Raw genomic sequence first — 19914 nt, 5'->3', positions numbered from 1 at the left:
GGGGGCTACATCAAGTGCGGAAGTGGTGGTGGCAGCGTCTTTCCGGCGTTGGCGCTTGACTGCCTGATTATGCAGTCGGGCTAACTCGAAAGTACTGACACCTTCTTGTGTGTTGCTCCTCCAAGCGTTACAGTGTGGAGTAATCGTCTCCCAGGTGACAGGGTCGATTTGGGACTTTTTCAGGTTTGTCTTAAGACTATCCTTATACCATTTCCGTTGCCCGCCAGCATTACGTTTACTATTCGTTAAGTGACTGTAAAGTAGCTGCTTTGGTAGTCTACTGTCGTCCATGAGGATAACATGGCCAGTTCAGCGTAGTTGTTCATGGATTATGGAAGCCTCGATGCCCCTACAGTTAGTGTCAGCTAGAATACTGGCATTTGTTCTCCTGTCTTCCCAGCGAACTCGGAGGATGGAACGTAGACTACGTTGGTGAAAGTTTTCAAGTGCCTTGAGGTGCCTCCTGTATGTGACTCATGTCTCGCGGCCATATAGCAGGGTGGGGAGGACCACTGCTCGATATAGGTGTAACTTTGCAGATAGTTTCAGCTCTCTACAGCTGAAGACACGGTTTCGGAGCCTGCCAGAGGCTTGAGATGCACATCTGACCCGATGTTGAATCTCTTCTTCGATTTCCGCGGTGGTGGACAGATGGGAGCCGAGATACCGAAAGTGGGTAACATTAGAGAGGGTAGTACCGTTAAGTTGGAGGGATGGTGGAGGTGTGTCTGAACCAGGGGCAGGCTGAAAGAGAATCTGAGTTTTACGTACATTCATCTCAAGGCCGAAGTGTGCATATGCATCTGTGTAAGTGTTCAGGATCTCCTGTAGGTCGTGTTTGGTGTGATCGACAAGGGTGAGGTAGTCTGCATACTGAAGCTCAGTAATGGAAGCTGCCGAAACCTTTGTTACTGCCTGGAGTCGTCTTATGTTGAAAATACCCTTCATCCGGTACTCATTGTCCACCCCCCGGTTAAATTGGCACTGGCACGAGGAAGGAAGGCAGCCAAGAAAATGGAAAAGAGAGCTGGTCCCAGTACACACCCTTGTTTAACCCCCGTTTGGATGGGGAAGAACTGTGTGCCATCGTGGAGTTGGTTCACAATGGCGATGAATTTTGGTGGGCAGTCAAAATGGCTGAGGGTCCAGCAGAGGGCTTCTCTGTTGACCGAGTTGATGGCCTTGGTTAGCTCGATGAAAGCCGCGCATTTTTCCTGTATCTGGCGGGCAGCAAAGATCATGTCAGTGGTGCCACGTGTTGGTCTAAACCCTCATTGGGATTCTGGGAGGAAGTTTTCCGCCTCAGGAAAAAGTCTGTTTCGGAGGACTCGGGCGATAATATTGCCAGCTAAAGAGAACAGCGAGATCCGGCAGTAGTTGCCACAGTCTGACCGGTCTCTTTTGTTCTTAAAAATATTAACGATGGAGACGTCTAAAAGAGCGTGGGGAATTTCCTCCTTTTCCCATAGATTCTCCAGGTGGCTCGTAAGTAGAGATCCTCCTGCTTCATACACCTCGGCTGGGATTCCATCAGGCCCCTGCGGCTTTGTTATTTTTCATTTGTTTGATGGCAGGAGCTACCTCATCCAGGGATGGAGGATAGCTGAGGTGGGTCAGCTCTGTATGCTGAGGGATCTGCTGGGTAGTCAGGACATCCACATCGGTGTTTCAGATGAGCAGTGAATGGTCGTACTCTTTCCAGCGTTGAAGGATGCGTTAGTCGTCTTTAATTAGGGAGTTACTGTCGGATGAGCGGAGGGGGGCTGTGTCACGAGTTATTGGCCCGTAAAATGCTTTAGTGGAATTGAAAAATTCGTGCACCTTGTGCTGATCTGCAATTTGCTATGTTTTACTTGATTGCCGGGTCATTTTTATCAAACCAGTCCTGGTGTATTCTTTCGATCTGGCAGAGAGTCTCTCTGCAAGTTTTTGTCATGACAGTGTCGAGAATGTAACATTCGGCACTGGGATTTGGGTTGTTTATTTTCGGCTTGCTTATCAGCCCATGTTCGAGCTGCTCTCTGAAAGCATATGCTACCGCTGGATCCTCCAGATGCTTAAGTGTTGAAACCTCTTCTGGAAGCTTGCTGCCTTAGCAGTTTTGGGGCGACGTGAAGTGATAGCTTGGCTCTGACGAGTCGATGATCAGTGTCACAGTGGTCTGAGCCATGCATGGCTAGGGTGATGAGAACATCTTGGCGATCTCTTTCTCTGACATTGATGTAATCAATGAGATGCCAGTGTTTGGTTCGTGGGTGTTGCCACGAACCCTTGAACTTGTCGGCCTGCCTAAACAAGGTATTGGTGATAGTGAGGTTGTGTGCAGCACACTTGGTGAGGAGTAGGCTTTGGGATTACACTTGCCTAGTCCATTTCTCCCTATGGTTCCCTGCCAAACGTCAGCATCTTTGCCAACTCTGGCAATGAAGTCACCTGGGAGCACAACCTTATCTTCTCTGGGGACAGAGGTCAGCACTCTGTCGAGAACGGCATAAAAGGGCTCATTGATATCATCCTCTGCATCCAGTGTTGGGGCGTATGCACTGATGAGAAAGGCATGACTTGAGTGATTCAGTGGAACTCGGAGCGTCATGAGGCGCTCGTTGATCCCAATATGCATTCCAGTTGGCCTTTGTAGGATGCATTGGCGGGTGGCAAAGCCAACTCCATAAATGAAGTTTCTCTCCGCAGCAGGATTACCTTTCTAGAAGAAGGTATAGCCAGACCCCCGTTCTGTGAGTTGAACCTCGTCTGGGAGCCGGGACTCACGAATGGCGGCTATGTCGACGCTAAACCTAGCCAGCTCTTTTGCCACAAGGGCGGTTCTTCTTTTATTACGCTCATTTGTGCCAGTATCCAGAAGGGTCCTGACATTCCGTGCAGTGACATAAGTAGTTGAATAGTTTGTTTTTGTTTGGGTCTGTGATTATGATTATCTTTTTGACCGCATAAGGATTACTTTATTAGGTACAGTTTAGGGCACCTTTCATAGCCCCCTCCTTATGTGGTGTGAGCAGAGTGGCTCCTCGAAAGGGCTGCTCAGTTGCACAGACAGGTTCTGATTGCACTGCTGCCTAGATCCCAGTGCATAAACGACCATTATATCTGTGCCGCCCATGTGCAGAGTTGTGACTATAGACTCCCGTCAGTTATCTCTGCCTGTCCCCTTCGCTACTCGTCAGTCGCCATGAAACTTTTGGGGGTATAAAAGTTTTAATATTGACGAGAGCTATGATGAGCTGGATGACGGCTGCGTGCGAGTTGATTTATGTAGTGAGGAAGGAGTAAGGCTGCAACCACACATTTTGGCTCTCCCTTTTCCTGATCCAGTGGTGCAAGTGTTGCAATAACTGGGGAGAGGGAGAGTTGCAATGGACTGCCAATAGCCCAGTTTGTTTGGTTTCGCCTTAGTAGCCTGTCCATCATGCATTGCCTTCGTCCGCTGAGTGGTAGTCGTTGGGTTCCCATGGTGGTCACCTCTTCCGCCGTTCGGGTCTTATTAGAGCTTTGTAAGCATGTGTGCCTGATGCGGGGCTCCACTGCGGATTTTTCGTTCAGGGTTTACTCCCGTAGCCTTATACCTTCCAAGGTCAATCCGCAAGGCGGTGGGACAATGGTTGGCAGGTGCCAGGACGTGTCCACATGCCAGTGGGCCAATGCGCCGTCTCTCTGGGGCCCACTGCTACTCCGAGATCCCCTGCTGATCTAGCCTGGGCCCACGAGGCACCCAGTTACCGTGTGTTGCCACGAGGAGGCACAGCAGGAGTCTTGATGGTAAAGAGGCTGTTTACTGGCAGGGGAAAACTAATGTAAGATGCTTCCCTGTTCGGCACGAGGGCTAGCCAGCGGAGGTAGCTGAAAGCGAGAGGAAGCAAGTCACACTAACACGTCTGAATTGACGAATTTTTAACCAGGCGGGAAAATTTAGTCAATAACAGTGGTTTGTTGTATTGGCCCAGAATAGTGAAGTGATTAGTGAGACAAGTAGTTGAGCTTTTGTTCTTGTTTCAGTCTCGTTATCATCGAAGGCCACGGGAACGTTTTTTCCCTAAAACTCATTGTTTTTATTGGCTGAAGGTTTGTTACGCATTTCTTGTTGGCTGAAAATTTCTTGTACTGTTCTTATTAGCTGAAGGATACTTGCGCTGTTCTTATTGGATAAATGAGCGGATAGTTCATTAAATTGTTAACGGATGTCGGAAACCTATACATCATCATCCTCATCATCATGATTGATTATTGTTATTATTATTATTATTATTATTACTAGCAGAAACGCCGCCCTCTGGGCGGCTCTTTCGCTAGGCCACGGTAGGACGCCACCCTCCGGGAGGCTCCACATCGTCTCACTGTAGTGCAATAGGGTAGACCACATTTTTTATTTTGCTATTAGGAGCAAGAATGTACAGACTTTTGCCAGTTCCCACTCTGGAGCATCCAACATAGAACTGTCCATGAGAGAAGCAAGGAAACACCAGGTTTAGGCCAACCATCTTTAGACTCTGTCTTTGGCTTTTGTAGATGGACATGGCAAAGCTCACTTTAACCGGGAACTGAAGTCGCTTCAACTCAAATGGCAGGTCAGTGGTGATAATAGGTATCCTTGGTATAAACACGTCCTCTCCTTTAGCTTTTCCTGCCAGTATTGTAGCTTCCAGTACATGTGGTATCATGTTCTTCACCACCAGTCTTGTGCCATTGCAGAGGATTGGTGGTTCAAGATTTCTTAAAAGCATTATAGGAGTTCCAATCTTGAGAGTGAGGAGGTGAGGAGGCATTCCAGTAGGCTCCAAAGAATTAAAGAATTCTGCAGGGTACTGGACTGCTTGATCCTGGTCGATTACTGTATCAACAGACTTGAATGAGGTCTCACTGCCTGGAAGCTGTCTGAGTAGAGTCATGTTGATTTCAGCCATCGTTTCATTCTTTGGTGCCAGAATTGCACGTTCACGCAGCCACTTGTGATCCTTGTAGTGGTGGATAATGTTTGGGGAGACCATGTTAGTGAACTCAGCTGAGGACTTTACAACATTTCCACATCCTTGAGGACTGATTATTTGTCCATCTGAATCAACAGGGAAAGTTCCATTCCCAATCTATAGTAGAAGGTTTGTAAACCGTCCAGCATCGGGATCTCCTTGTAGATGTACTCTCATGTTTGTGGGTAGAGTGAATGTCTGAACACTTCTCCAAAGGTATGATGCCTTGAGGCACGCATTCAGTTCATCAACTGGAGTGCTTCGAGAAATGACAGGTAGGGTCTGGCGAAAGTCTCCAGCAAAGACCATTGTAATGCTAGGGTAGGACGCCAGCCTCCGGGAGGCTCCACATTGTCTCACTGTAGTGCATTAGGGTAGACCACATTTTTGGTTTTGCCATTAGCAGCAAGTATGTAAAGATTTTTTTAGCATCAAACTGTTATTATTTTGTTGTCTAATCATCACTACATATAACACCACCCATCATCACTACATATAACATCATCCAACATCATTACATATAACACCACCCATCATCACTACATATAACATCATCCATCATCACTACATATAATACCACCCTTCATCACTACATATAACATCATCCATCATCACTACATATAACACCATCCATCATCACTACATATAACATCATCACTACATATAACACCATCCATCATCATCACTACATATAACACCATCCATCATCACTACATATAATATCATCACTACATATAACACCATCCATTATCACTACATATAACATCATCACTACATATAACACCATCCATCATCACTACATATAACATCATCCATCATCACTACATATAACACCATCCATCATCATCACTACAGATCGGTTAAGTAGTTTCCGAGATTCTCGTGCGGACACACAAACACACATACTTCTTTGTTTTAGATATAGATTATTATTATTATTATTATTATTATTATTATTATTATTATTATTATTACAACAGTAAGTGGAGCCTAAGACACTCATGTCCCCCCAGGACCAGCCCACACCAGTGAGCGAGGCCACCGTCACCTGCCAGAGTAACCTGACCTGGGCCTCCAGCGTCACAAACCTTACCTGTGGTAAACGTAAGTCCGTCCGTTTGTCGTCTATCCGTCTGTCTGTTTTTCTTTCTTCTGTACGTCTGGCTGATTGACAGGTTGTGTCTGTCTATCTACTTATCTGTCTCTCTGTGTCAGTCTCTCCACTTATGTCTGTCCGTCTGTCAAATTTTCTGTCACTGTCTGCCTTTCTTTTTGTGCCTTTCTGTCTGTCTGTATGTTATAATAATTACTACTATCATCATTATTGTTTATATCCTTGTCAATAATGCTTTATGTTTATTATTAATGGGCAGTGTATATTTGTCTGGTTACATATCCTTACTTACTTTCGCTGTTTTCAGGCTTTCGTTCTGATTGGTGGAAGTCATTGTCTGCCATTCGTTCTGAATGGTCGAGTCTGATGGCATTATTCCAACTGGAATGTTCCAGAATTACCGGATATTGTTACATTGTATAATTTATCGTTCTTAAAATGTACTAACCTAACCTAACCTAAAGTTGAGCTTCATCTCAACATTATTATATGATTTCCACGTAATCTTTCTTCCCAACATTCAAAGGCTCACACGTAACTGCTGGTCTGCAGTGATCCAACCAAAATATTTTGCCGACAGCACATTTATCTTCTCTTTGTTTAACAAAATAGAAGATACTGTAGTGTTTTAAGTTAGGTATGTTGTGTTAGATTAGGTTAACAAGGCTCACGACGACACACTATATAACGTAACAGTATCTGGTACTTAGGGAACATCCTGGATGCGCCGAATGAAAACAATGTTTACTAAACCCCAAGACATGTGAAAATTATCGGTAGCCATCTTGATTCTAGGATTTTATTGTCGGTTCTTATCGATCTGGCAATTTAACTGATATCCCTTGTCTCCCTTGACGCACGTGTAGTGTACTGTACTACTGCACATCTAGGTCTTGGTTGTCACTTTATACTCTTCCCTGCCACAGCCATTGATCTGGTATCTTTAAAATAGAGATCGTTTAAACTTTTCCTTTGCACACTTGACTTCCTCAAAGGGTCTGAAAGCATCACTTACGCGCACTACGCGTAATGAAGTTAATATAATTATAATGGTCCTATAATAAAGCACTTAAAATACACATTATAAATTTTGATTTTCATTTTATGTCATAATGGTGTAGATTATCCATGGAGCCCTCAGCTTAAACTAAGGTCATATACTGTAAATACTGTGTTGTACCCAAGGCGCTGTGGATGACCATGTTAACTATGACAACCATTTTCTCCCCGTATAAAAAGGGTGAACAAAAATGGTTGTTGATGAAAAATTCTCATTTATGAAGTATTCAGTTGAGATGATCTGACGTCGTTAGCCTCGACCAATAGGAGCAAAATTCGGATAAACAGCGGAAGTAAGGAAGGTTCCGACACATGCACTACGTTCTTAATTCTTATTACTCGACATACTTATTTTGTATTTTTTTTTTAGTGTGCCTGAAGCCGCCGCCGCCAGCACCCGAGGGCGCCATTAGTGACTGGAACAACATCACCAGTAACGTTGGCACTGAGGTAACTTAGCGCCAGTCCTTCCTGACCTGACTGATGCTGTATTTAACGCACGTGGGACTTGACATTTCGGGTGTTTAATCCTCAAGTGATGTTTAACTTGGCTATTGGTCAGTCAGTGGTCATAAATATTTTTTTGAGGGTTATTCTTGTTATCGTTATTATGTTTACGTTTCCTTTGTTTATTTTGTTCCTTCCTTTACAGATTATTAATTCATGGCGTTTTATATCGTTATTTGACTCAGTATTATCTCTCTCTCTCTCTCTCTCTCTCACACACAAGATCATTTCCACAGGTGAACTTAACATGTACGGATGGGATGAAGTTTAGCGACCGAAGTGTGGCCATTACTGTTACCTGTGAAGACGATGGTAACTGGACGACAATTGACCCTACCCTTCTAATCTGTCGTAGAGGTGAGTCCTTCAACACACTCACCTGTCGCAAGGCTGATTTCTTCAACACACTCACCTGTCGCAAGGCTGAATCCTTCAACACACTCACCTGCCGTAAGCTAAGTCCTTCAACACACTCACCTATCGTAAAGCTGAGTGCTTCAACACACTCACCTGTCGTAAGGCTGAGTCCTTCAACACACTCACCTGTCATAAGGCTGAGTTCAACACACTCACCTGTCGTAAGGCTGAGTCCAACACACTCACCTGTCGTAAGGATGAGTCCTTCAACACACTCACCTGTCGTAAGGCTGAGTCCTTCAACACACTCACCTGTCGTAAGGCTGAGTTCAACACACTCACCTGTCGTAAGGCACACTCACCTGTCGTAAGGCTGAGTCCTTCAACACACTCACCTGTCATAAGGCTGAGTTCAACACACTCACCTGTCGTAAGGCTGAGTCCTTCAACACACTCACCTGTCGTAAGGCTGAGTCCTTCAACACACTCACCTGTCGTAAGGATGAGTCCTTCAACACACTCACCTGTTGCAAGGATGAGTCCTTCAACACATTCACCTGTTGCAAGGATGAGTCCTTCAACACATTCACCTGTTGCAAGGATGAGTCCTTCAACACACTCACCTGTCGTAAGGCTGAGTCCTTCAACACATTCACCTGTTGCAAAGATGAGTCCTTCAACACACTCACTCGACTTTTAAAACATTGTGGGTGCTAATATTGTTGTAAACATTATCAAAATTATGTTATGCCATAGTGGCAGTATTTGTGAAACGTGTACAGAAACGCATAAATACAGACACACACATTGTGTAAAGACACACATGAACACATACAGAGACACCCAGTTAGTAATCATGCAATGTAGCCACTGGACCACGATGTGCTTAACACTTTAACTACCCACTTGTAGCTCAGGGTTCCCCGCCCACCACTGTGGGCCTGTTAGCCCATTTGCTTAAGGCTCATTTTGGGGTTAATCGTGCACTTTTTGATACAAGTATGAGAATTGATATACAGTTACTATGACCCACAATGGTCAATTTGAAGATTGTACCCCAACCGAATTGAGGTGTGGACAGCGGTGGGGGCCATTTTTCAAAATGGCTGCTTCGCCCAAATGTGATTGGCAATAGCTTGCTTAATATGTGAGCTACTGACTTACTTTGTGTCTTACTACTCAGGTTTTTAGGGTCAATAAATACAATAAAGCCAATATTTTTCATATAAGTGGGGCCAGTCATATGGTTTTACAAGATTTCTGCCCTTCATATATAGGTCATAAACACTCAAAAACCATAATCTCTAGCCCACCTGGGTCAGTACTGGAGGTTAGAACAGTGTCCTTTCTGGACGGGGGCCCACTCTAACTATCACGAGGCAACGCACGTATGAACACACACAATCATAGTACGGTTGTATAGATGACATTATGTATAAATATTGTATATGGCATTTTATACTCTGCATTATCTTCATTATATAGGAACACGAAGAAAAAATACCATAGGTTGTAGTTACGAAAGTATGAATGGGAATAAACACTTCCAAACCACCCAGTGACTCCACACAACGTGTGTGTGTGTGTGTGTGTGTGTGTGTGCCAGACCATGATGCTTCCCATCATTCGCATAACTATATGAAAAATCGTGTTTAATTTAACTACATATTTCAAAAACCTTAAATTACATGTGGATCAGTCACTCCTCATTTGACACACTTATAGTGTAATACTTTGACCGTCCCACCTGGGCACATGGAGGCCCACGGTAACTCTCACGGGGCAACATGCTCACGAACACACAAGTTATGATATGAACCCTTCCAGGCTTCACTATCATTATCATGTTATGTTCATCGTGCTCTGTATCTTGGTAACTAGTCATAGTATCAATACATGACAGTGTTATTAGTATAATATTGTAACTTTTACCCTACAGTTATTGTTGCAAATCATGGACAAGAAGGATACATAAATTGTAATACCAAGTGAATGGTTCGCTCAAAGCCACCCCAAGTCAGACAACGCGTCACACAAAGTTACACTGTGTGTGTGTGTGTGTGTTCTGTAACATTAAGCTTCATCCTTAGTAGGTAAGATGTTTCATAAAGAGGTTTCTCCCATTTGTCATTGTGAGCATCGTCCCAGAGCACATTGTTTCCATCAAAACCATGGTTCATCCTTATTTCCCTTCTTCCGTGTAACTATATCCATATAGCTAACTGCTTGCTTTTCATTTCTTTATTTACCAAAATAATGTGGATCCGTTATTCGTTATTTAACACATTCATGCACTTAGAGCATCAAGATTGTTTTGTAGGCATGACTATTGGTTAATTGAAACCCCAAAAATATTTTTCACATTTATTATGCATAAACATTGTAAACATATCTACGTGATTATTGTAGTATATAACATATATTTAATGTCTGGACAGATTCCCAAGAGTTATGCATATTAATGCATAGATTTTGTAAGCATATTTATGCGAAGTGACGTAAAACCACATAGTAAAATACCTGGACAAATTCCCGAGAGTTAGAAAACGAAGTCTATGTGGCCCCAACGAGGTTACACCAGAGAGCTAACTCCCCCGCCACACCCTACAAGGCACCGTCGTGGGCGGAGATTTAATTCTTGACCACAGGTTAATACCGTGTCCAACCTCCATCTGCTGCTATAACTTCATGCAATCTGGTGGGCATGGAATCTACCAGATTGCTGCAGATGTTCGGCCTCCTCCTTATTCCCTCCCACACATTATGTGCGTGTCTCCTCACTGCCTCACTCGTTTTCTCCTCAACATCCCATTCAACAACCATATGCGCCCATAGATTTTCTATTGGATTACAATCGGCTCCTTTAGGGGGCCAGTCCAATAGAATAATCTGCGGGTGCGCTTAAACCAACGCTTGACTGCCTGACTTGTATGTATTGGACTGCGGTCTTGCACCATACATGTAGGCTGTGGGTCTGGGATGGCATATGAGTTGCTGGGAGGATGGTTAGCAGTCCTGTTGAATTGGCAGGTAGACAAAATAGAAAACTCACAGTCAAACTGTAAGAAAACCCATGGACAATGAGACATTAGTAAAATATACTAGGTCATTTTAGCGGGTGCACATACATTATATACAGACCTATTGGTCCTTGCGAGGCTGTCTGGTTATGCTATGCTAACTAGTTTGCTAGGGTGAGGGAAGTATATATATATATATATATATATATATATATATATATATATATATATATATATATATATATATATATATATATATATATATATATATATATATATATATATATATTTAACTCTTCTCAACAAATACAAGGATGTTGCCCCGTGAGAGTTACCGTGGGCCTCCATGTGCCCAGGTGGGATGGTCAAAGAATTACACTATAAGTGTGTCAAATAAGGAGTAACTAATCCACATGTAATTTAAGGTTTTTGAAATATGTAGTTAAATTAAACTCGTTTTTTCATATAGTCACGCGAATGATGGGAAATAAAAGATATTAATGGGGTGTGGTGGAATCATCGTGGTCTGGCCACAGGCGCTTTAAACGACATGTGGATTCACTGGGTGGTTTCGAAGTGTTTATTTCCATTCATACTTTCGAAACTACAACCTATGGTAATTTTTTCTTCGTGTTCATATATAATGAAGATAATGCAGAGAATGCCAACTTAAAATCCTAAAATTCCCTGGATGACCAAAAAGATAATGATACCATCAATTTCATTTATTTTGGAAGACATTATTCACTTATGTTGAAATCATGAACATACAAAGCCAATATATCTACACTTGATTCTACCAGTGTCAATGGCAAAGTGAATTATTACCACCACTCCAAATGTTGCACAAAAAAGGGGTAAGGTAGTTCTTTCTTGCAATATATTGAGTCACTAACGGAATTAAAAAAAGTACAAGAATTTATGTCACTGAATTTATCTTATTAGTATCTAATTGTGGTTAAACTGATACACAAATGAAACATACCTGCGAACTACCTGGCACTGGTTACCTGGCATATTTGGACTTATTAAAATATGAAATTTAGGCTACTAAGTATTCGTACTAATGCATTATTTATTTTGGTAGTGTTGGACGATTATTAATTGCGTTCATTACGAAAATTGGGTCGATATTATTTCTGATAAGGGACGTCATTCACCATCCCAGGCGGAGCATTTCTCTCCACTCTTCAAATAGACCATTTACGACTTTTTTTTAGCTTTATTTGATTTCCATACATTCCTACGCATAAATTATTTGGATTAGTTATCTTAAAGGCTTACCTTTAATGATGGTTAGGAGAATTTGGAGGATATAAGCGGCTATGAGGCAAGTAGAGGCTGGCGGATGTTCCTACATAAACATGGAATTATTTTAAAAAGAACAATGTTCTTCATGTGCTGTTCTATATGGAGGATATCTTATAAAAAATATTATTCCTATGCAGATGTCTACAATTTACGTGCACCCAATTCTCGTTCTTTTCTTTTGGTTTCAAAATATAGTTCCATCGTAGTGATCATAGGGCGGGGGTGAGAGTACCACGGAAATCTCCCAAGTTCCAATAACGAATCGTACATATTTTTTTTTTCAGCCCAGAGTACTTCTTGCAAACTGACCATGGGGCTACCACAGCATGATGTACACCACGGAAGTTCTTGCATTTGGCCCAAACCCCAAGAGCTATAACATCCCACTGACACAGCTCTCTCATTATCCTTTCATCTTGTTGGTTCTGTGCACATTGTTTCATGTGTGCATCAACTTTCAATTAGGAAGCATTGCATAACGGTTTGCCTCTTGTTGCAGGTTGTTCAGAGAAATGACAGGTATCATCATAACCTGACTGACATTTTTGTACAGGTGAATTTCTCTGGTACTTCTGAAGCTTTGCTGCTTTTGCGATTTGACACCCGTTTGAGGTTCTTTTCATTGAACTTTGTAGCTCAGAGTCTATGGAACTTTGTAAGTCTTCGCATGAATGTTGCTTCGAGACCATCACCTTCGTCAAACCGATTGAGTTCCACTCTGGATGGCAATTGACCCAACTTGTGGAGTTCCACAAGGTTTTTTGCTAGTGTTTTATATCCCTTTCCATCAAATCTACCGGCATAGTCAGCTGGGAATGACAAGTTCTTCTCCTCTTCACAAAAGATACATTTGTTCCAATCAATGTTAGATGGCAGAACAAGTGTCACTTCACCCTCACAAATTACAGTCGCCCGTCCATCTTCTTTTAACTGATCAGTAACTACCTGAAAAATGAGGAAAACAATGCACATGACATAACAGCAGTGATTAACAACATACTGGTATATTATATGTTATATTGTCATTGGTCAGTTACTTTACACTGATACCAACAACGGTTATTTGCAACACGTTTCTGCTCCAATTATGTACTGAAAGAATAATTGGTTAATCATTTAAACGATTGGCGGCCATCCTGTTAAACCATATGACTGGCACCATCTATATGAAATTTTTTGGCTTTATTGTATTTCTTGACCTTAAAAACCTGGGTATTAACACCAAAAGTAGGTCTGTAGCTCAAATATTAAGCGAGATATTGCCGAATACATTTGGGTAAAGCAGCCATTTTGAAAAATGGCCGCCACCACTGTCCACACCTCAATCCAGATTGTGGTACAATCTTCAAATTAACCTTTGTGGGTCATAATAACTGTAACCAAGTCTCATACTTGCATCAAAAGGTGCATGATTTTGTTCTTATCCTCTGGACTATGATGGGTTAGGGTAGTCAGTCCACACCCGGCTCCCAAACAGGTTTTAATCAGATTCCCAGCACACCGTAGCCCAATGGATATGCTGCCTGACTACAAACCGTGGTGACCCGGGTACGAACCCGACACCCAGAGGTGCAAATTTTTACATTTTTTTACCTTTGTATACTCACTAAAAAGATAATTGTGCACCGTTACGGGGTTATACAATATGACACACTGGATCAAGAAACCCGATAACATTCATCATGGCTTCTGTCGCAGTGATCGTTGTGGATGGTTTCAGAGCCAAGGATGTAGAATTTTTTTTAATGAGTGTACAGTCACCCAAAAAAGTCCTGTCGCCTCTCATCCTGAACCACGAACCCCGAGATGTAGACTCGTGAACCCGAAGCAGTAGACAATGATAATATATTCTGTCCATAAATGCTTCGGATTCAAGAGTCTGAATCTCGGGTTTCATGGTTCAGGGTGAGAGGCGATAGGTCTTTTTTGGGTGACTGTACATGTCAAATAGTCACAGGCTGCAACGAAAGATATTTTCCCCAAACAACCAACCAATCTGTGCACATTACAGGTTGATATACAGACACACATATATGCATAAAAAACACATATTAATACACACACACACACACACACACACACGTGCATAAAGACATATAAACATATATACACACGCATAATTATGAACACACTAATACACTCACGTAATTACACAAACGCACATGTATTGAAACACACACACACACAATCGTGTTTTTGAGATATTGGTGAATTTATCGTGTAATGTTTGTGTAAAAGACTTACCAAGTTGTGAACGTTTCCTTTTTCTGCTACACAGAAGCAATACCTCCCCCGTCACTACTTCCGGGTATGACTTTCACTGTATCCTGGGCGGGCACTACGGGAGGCTCAAATGGCTCCACAAACACCACGGGCTCCACCAGCCTGACAGGGCCTTTCTGGGAAGGGATGGAGTTGACTTACCACTGCCCTAACAACACCATGTCTCCAGACGGCGAGACTCAAGTGACCCTCACCTACAACGGCACCACCTGGTCATCCTTGGACCTCGTCTGTCTCAGTGGTAGGTGACTCAAACCATGTTGTTTACACACACACACACACACACACACACACACACACACACACACACACACACACACACACACACACACACACACACACACTTCTCAGTCTTGACACTAGCTATTTTAAATGTATCGCCAATAATAGTCTTGTTCAACTTAGTGAAAATCTTATTTTTACGCTTTTTTCATTCATCTCTTCTATTCATACGTAATTCTTTCTTATATACTGCACTATAAGTACTATGATCTCATTACAAAGATGTAAGTTTATATTTTTATAAGGTACAATATTTGTCTTTAAAACTTCCACTACTATTGTAAAGTGCTTTGGATAAATTATGGTAATCTGACATAAGAACATAATAAAATAAGGAGTCTGCAAAAGGCCGGTTGGCCTGTGCATGGCAGCTCCTGTCGAGAATTACAGCCACCCTCTATCGTCCATAAATCTATCTAGCCTCCTTTTAAAACTTTACAGCGTCCCAGCACTTACTACAAAGTTGTAAAAATTGCTCCACTCGTCTACCACCCTATTTGTAAACCAGTTTCTTCCTATCTCCCTCCTAAACCTAAACTTATCCAACTTAAATCAGTTGCTACGAGTCCTATCCTGCTCGGATATTATAAGAACATTATCTATATCTCCTTTATGATTCATTTCACCCACTTAAATACTTCTATCATATCTCCCCACACTCTTTGTCTTTCTAGAGAATGCAAGTTAAGTTTCTTTAATCTATCTTGATATGGAAAGTTTCTAAGTCCCGGAATCATTTTCGTCTTTCTTCGCTGCACCGACTCCAGTGAATTGATATCCATTCTATAAAAAGGGCACCAGAATTCAAAAGCATAATCGAGGTGCGGCCTGACTAGCGCAAGATATAATTGCAAAATGAACTCTGTTCTCTTATTACTTACACTTCTAGATATAAAACCTAATACTCTGTTTGCCTATTTCGAACATTAACGCACTGTTTTCTAGGCCGAAGGTCCGGGCTTATAAGTACCCCTAAGTGTCTTTCACACGTCGACTTCTCTAGGTTGATGTTGTAAAGGCTGTATACATTGAAAGTATTTGTTCTTCCAATATTAAGTACGCTGCACTTGCTGGTGTTGAATTTCATTTGCCATTTTTTCTGACCTCTCCTGCAGTTTATTTAAATCCTCCTGTAGTGCATTTCCATCCTGCCCTGAATTAATCTGCCGCCCCATTTTGGTGTCATCCTCAAACTTGCTTATGTCACTGCTGATCCCAGTATCTAGATCGTTTATGTAGATTATGAACAAGAGTGGGTCCAGTACTGACCCCTGGGGAACCCCACTCCAATTGAGGACCATCTACGCTGACCCTGTGTGTTCTATCGGTGAGCAATGATTTTATCCAATTTAAAACTTTCCCCTCGATACCATGAGCGGTAACTTTTCTCAGAAGCCTCTGATGCGGTACTGTGTCAAATGATTTGCTGAAGTCTAAGTAAATAACCTCGTAATTTTCGTCATTATCAACTACCTCAGAGACTTTCCTAAAAAAGTCAGCAGATTTGTTAGACAAGATTTTCCCTTTGTAAATCCATGTTGAGATTCTTAGATTAATTTGTTTTTCTCTAAATGCGCTTGGATGCTATTGCTATAATTGATTCAAGAAATTTCCCCACTACTGACGTCATACTAATCGGCCGGTAATTTGATGCTGATGCTCTGTCTCCCTTTTTTAATATAGGTACTACATTTGCCTGTTTCCACGAGTCTGGCACAACTCCCGTGTCCAATGATTTAGAAAATAAATTTACAAGGGGTCTGCTAATCTGTTCCTTACACTCTTTCAAAACTCGAATGGAAAATTTCATCCGACCCTGGGGATTTGTCTTCTATAATTTATTTATCTTCTTCAGAACATCGTCTTTTCTAATAGTGATATCCTTTAGTTTCTCTTCTTCCTTTCCCCTAAATATCAGTTCCACCTCTGGCGTTTCCTCGTGAATTTCTTCTGTGAAAACTGATACGAAGTAGCTGTTTAATGCTTTGCTTCTTTTCTCACTATCATCGATCACTTCCCCTCTCTCTGACTTTAAAGACCCCACTTTGTCCTTGTCCTTTGTCCTATTATCTGGAAAAATCCCTTGGGATTCGCCCTGGATTCTCTTGCTTTCCTGATTTCGTAGTCCCTCTTTGCCTTCCTTACATTTTTCTTAACATTCCTTGATAGTTCATTAAACCTATATCTGAGATGCTCCTCCCCTCCCTTTAATTTCTTTTAAATTCTTTCTTTATTCATATGTCATGTTTAAATCTTTTGGTCATCCACCTTGGCTCATTCTTATTTGACCTAATTTTTCTGTATGGTATATTTTGTTCCTGTGCTTTATGTAGTATACTAGTGAATTTAGTATAGTCATCATCAATTGTTGAGTCGACAGTGACCTGACCGTTCCCAGGTGACCACCACCTAGGTACCTTCTTAACCCCTCAAAATCCTCTGGTCGAAAGTCTGGAACTCTGACCATATTGTCATTATTTTCGTTTTCCAATTTAGGGTAAACCTGATTTTTCCGTGATCACTGTTTCCTAGTTTTTTCCCTATTGTGATATCTCTGATAATATTTTCTTTATTTGTTAATATTAGGTCTAATATATTGTTACCTCTAGTCGGTTCTGTAATTAGTTGTTATAAAAATATTGTCCTGTACTGCGTCTAGGAAGTCTTCAGATTCATAGTCACCTATAATGTTGTCCCAGTCAATATTCCTGAAGTTGAAATCCCCCATAATGAAGAGGTTGTTGTATCTTGCTGCCCTACTGATTTCTTGCCATATGGGCTGAACTGCTTCTTTCCCTAGACTTGGGGGGCCTGTAAATTACTCCCATAATTCGTTGTTCTCTTCCTTCTGCAATTTCTACCCATGCAGACTCGGTTCTTATTTCCCATTTATTGTATTATTAATATAACATTTTAATGTATTCCTGACGAAGAGGGCGACCCCTCCCTCCTTCCTACCTTTCTTGTCCTTGTGAAAAAGGTTGTACCCTTCTTGATACTCTGATAAAAAATTCCTGCTCGCCAGATTCATCCAAGTCTCGGTGATTGCTATGACGTCTACATTCTCGGCACATACAACCGCTCTCAGCAAGTCTATTTTATTTCTAACGCTCCTACTGTTTGTATAGTATACATTTAAACCTATCCCTCCCTGGTCCTGTTTTACCCCTTGTCCTAAGTGACCAATTTTACTCCCCAGGACCTGCTTGTTTTTTACTCCCACTTTCCGTGACCTCTCTCTACTGGCGACCCCCCCCCCCCTTTGGTGTGACAATTTCACGCTCCAGGGATGCAGACAACGTCTTTACCCTCACGCGAGACAAGTGTACCCCGTCACGACTGTACGGGTAGTCGTTGCCATAGAACGGTCGCCAGTTATCAATGAATGCCCATCCATTGCTTGCACAATGTTTTTCCAGTCGGAAATTTATAGCAATTGCCCTGGGCAGCCACTCACCGCCAACCCCTCTTCTAGGCAAGACACCACATACTATCGGGATCCCTTCTCTATCTCTAACCTTCCCTAACGCCTCCCTATACCTCCTGAAAAGTTGTTCACTCCTAACCTTTCCTATGTCGTTGCCTCCTACACTAAGACACTGCTGGCTTGGTATTCTCCCCTGACAAAACCCTATCCATCCTCTCAGATACATGCCCTATCCTACACGACCACCCTGTCTCTCCATCACACTTATTTCTGTCCTTTTCTGTCGATTTCTCTCTCTCAACTCTCCTACAGTGTGTTCCTCAGCGCCTCCAGTAGCAACGGGGTTCCTGTCCAACAACTACACAGGGTTGGGGGTGGAGGGCCTGGTGGTCGGGTACTGGTGTAGGGAGTTCAGCGCCTTCCCTGACAACATCACCAACATTGTCACCGAGTGTGTAGGAGGCAGCTGGACCCTCACTAACATAACTGACTGCATCCAACGTAAGTCTCGAAGGGATTACATGAACATTGCCCCCCCCCCTCCCCTTCCTCCTAAATTTATTTCATCGGATGATTAAACACCTAAACCTTACGTGGTGAGGTGAGGTGAGGTTAGCATTAGTGCGAGGTCAGGTTAGGTTACCGTTTGATTAGATTAGGTTAGATTAAGTTAAGTTTGCGTTAGGTTAGGTTACCGTTTGATTAGATTAGGTTAGATTACGTTAATTAGGTTAGTTTAGGTTAGGTTAGGTTAGGTTAGGGTGATTAACCACAATCTGTGGGGCGAATCTTCATGTGACCTATAAATTTTTGTTGAAGTTTGTTATTAATATATTCACACAGTGTTCCTAGTTCTGAAAGTTATTAGCAGCAGTATCCAGTAACCTCCCCGATATCCCCACCCCTACTGTTAACAATGCCTTGTTTTGACTCAACGCCCTCGAGTCTGGCGTTCCACCACCGACGAGTGATCTACCATGTTAAGTTATCATAGTTATTAACGTTATGGGAATAATGTTAATAGTCTTCTAACTGATTGAAATATACTGAATAAAATAATGTTGAAATATGGGTGGAAAATATAGTTAAAATAATGAAATATGATGAAGTTAGTGACATTTAAAGAAATGTTTGTTTGTGTGCGATAAATTATTGAACACAGAAGCAAAATAGTGTAGGCCTACTTTAAGGGACAATTTTATTAAAGTTGTATTTATCAGTTTGACGCAGGTTCACCTTATATATATATATATATATATATATATATATATATATATATATATATATATATATATATATATATATATATATATATATATATATATATATATATATATCTTGATAAATCACACGGGAAAAGGGAAACAACGGAGCACCTTAGCTTTCGTCTTTATTCAAGACATCTTCAGAGGCAACATCCTTTTCCCGTGTGATTTTATCAAGATTTATCTTATCCACGTTTTCATTGTGGATCTACATGGAAAAAAAAAAAAAAAAAAAATATATATATATATATATATATATATATATATATATATATATATATATATATATATATATATATATATATATATA

The 19914-nt window shown here is 41.7% G+C and overlaps 1 protein-coding gene across 1 annotated transcript in view; it reads left to right on the top strand.

Annotated features, from left to right (window-relative positions):
• Positions 1-18934, top strand: part of LOC121871295 (complement receptor type 1-like) — a 55713-nt gene extending 36779 nt beyond the window's left edge. The window contains exons 12-16 of the mRNA XM_042373514.1: positions 5993-6083; positions 7523-7602; positions 7896-8016; positions 14626-14871; positions 18652-18934. Of these exons, the coding sequence (XP_042229448.1) occupies positions 5993-6083; positions 7523-7602; positions 7896-8016; positions 14626-14871; positions 18652-18917 (804 nt within the window). The 3' untranslated portion in view covers positions 18918-18934. The remainder of the gene's footprint in view (positions 1-5992; positions 6084-7522; positions 7603-7895; positions 8017-14625; positions 14872-18651) is intronic.
• Positions 18935-19914: the final 980 nt, after the last annotated feature.

Source organism: Homarus americanus, unplaced genomic scaffold (genome assembly GCF_018991925.1).
Source record: "Homarus americanus isolate GMGI-L3 unplaced genomic scaffold, GMGI_Hamer_2.0 scaffold45698, whole genome shotgun sequence".
Classification (NCBI taxonomy): domain Eukaryota; kingdom Metazoa; phylum Arthropoda; class Malacostraca; order Decapoda; family Nephropidae; genus Homarus; species Homarus americanus.
This window is presented reverse-complemented; position numbering and strand designations above follow the sequence as displayed.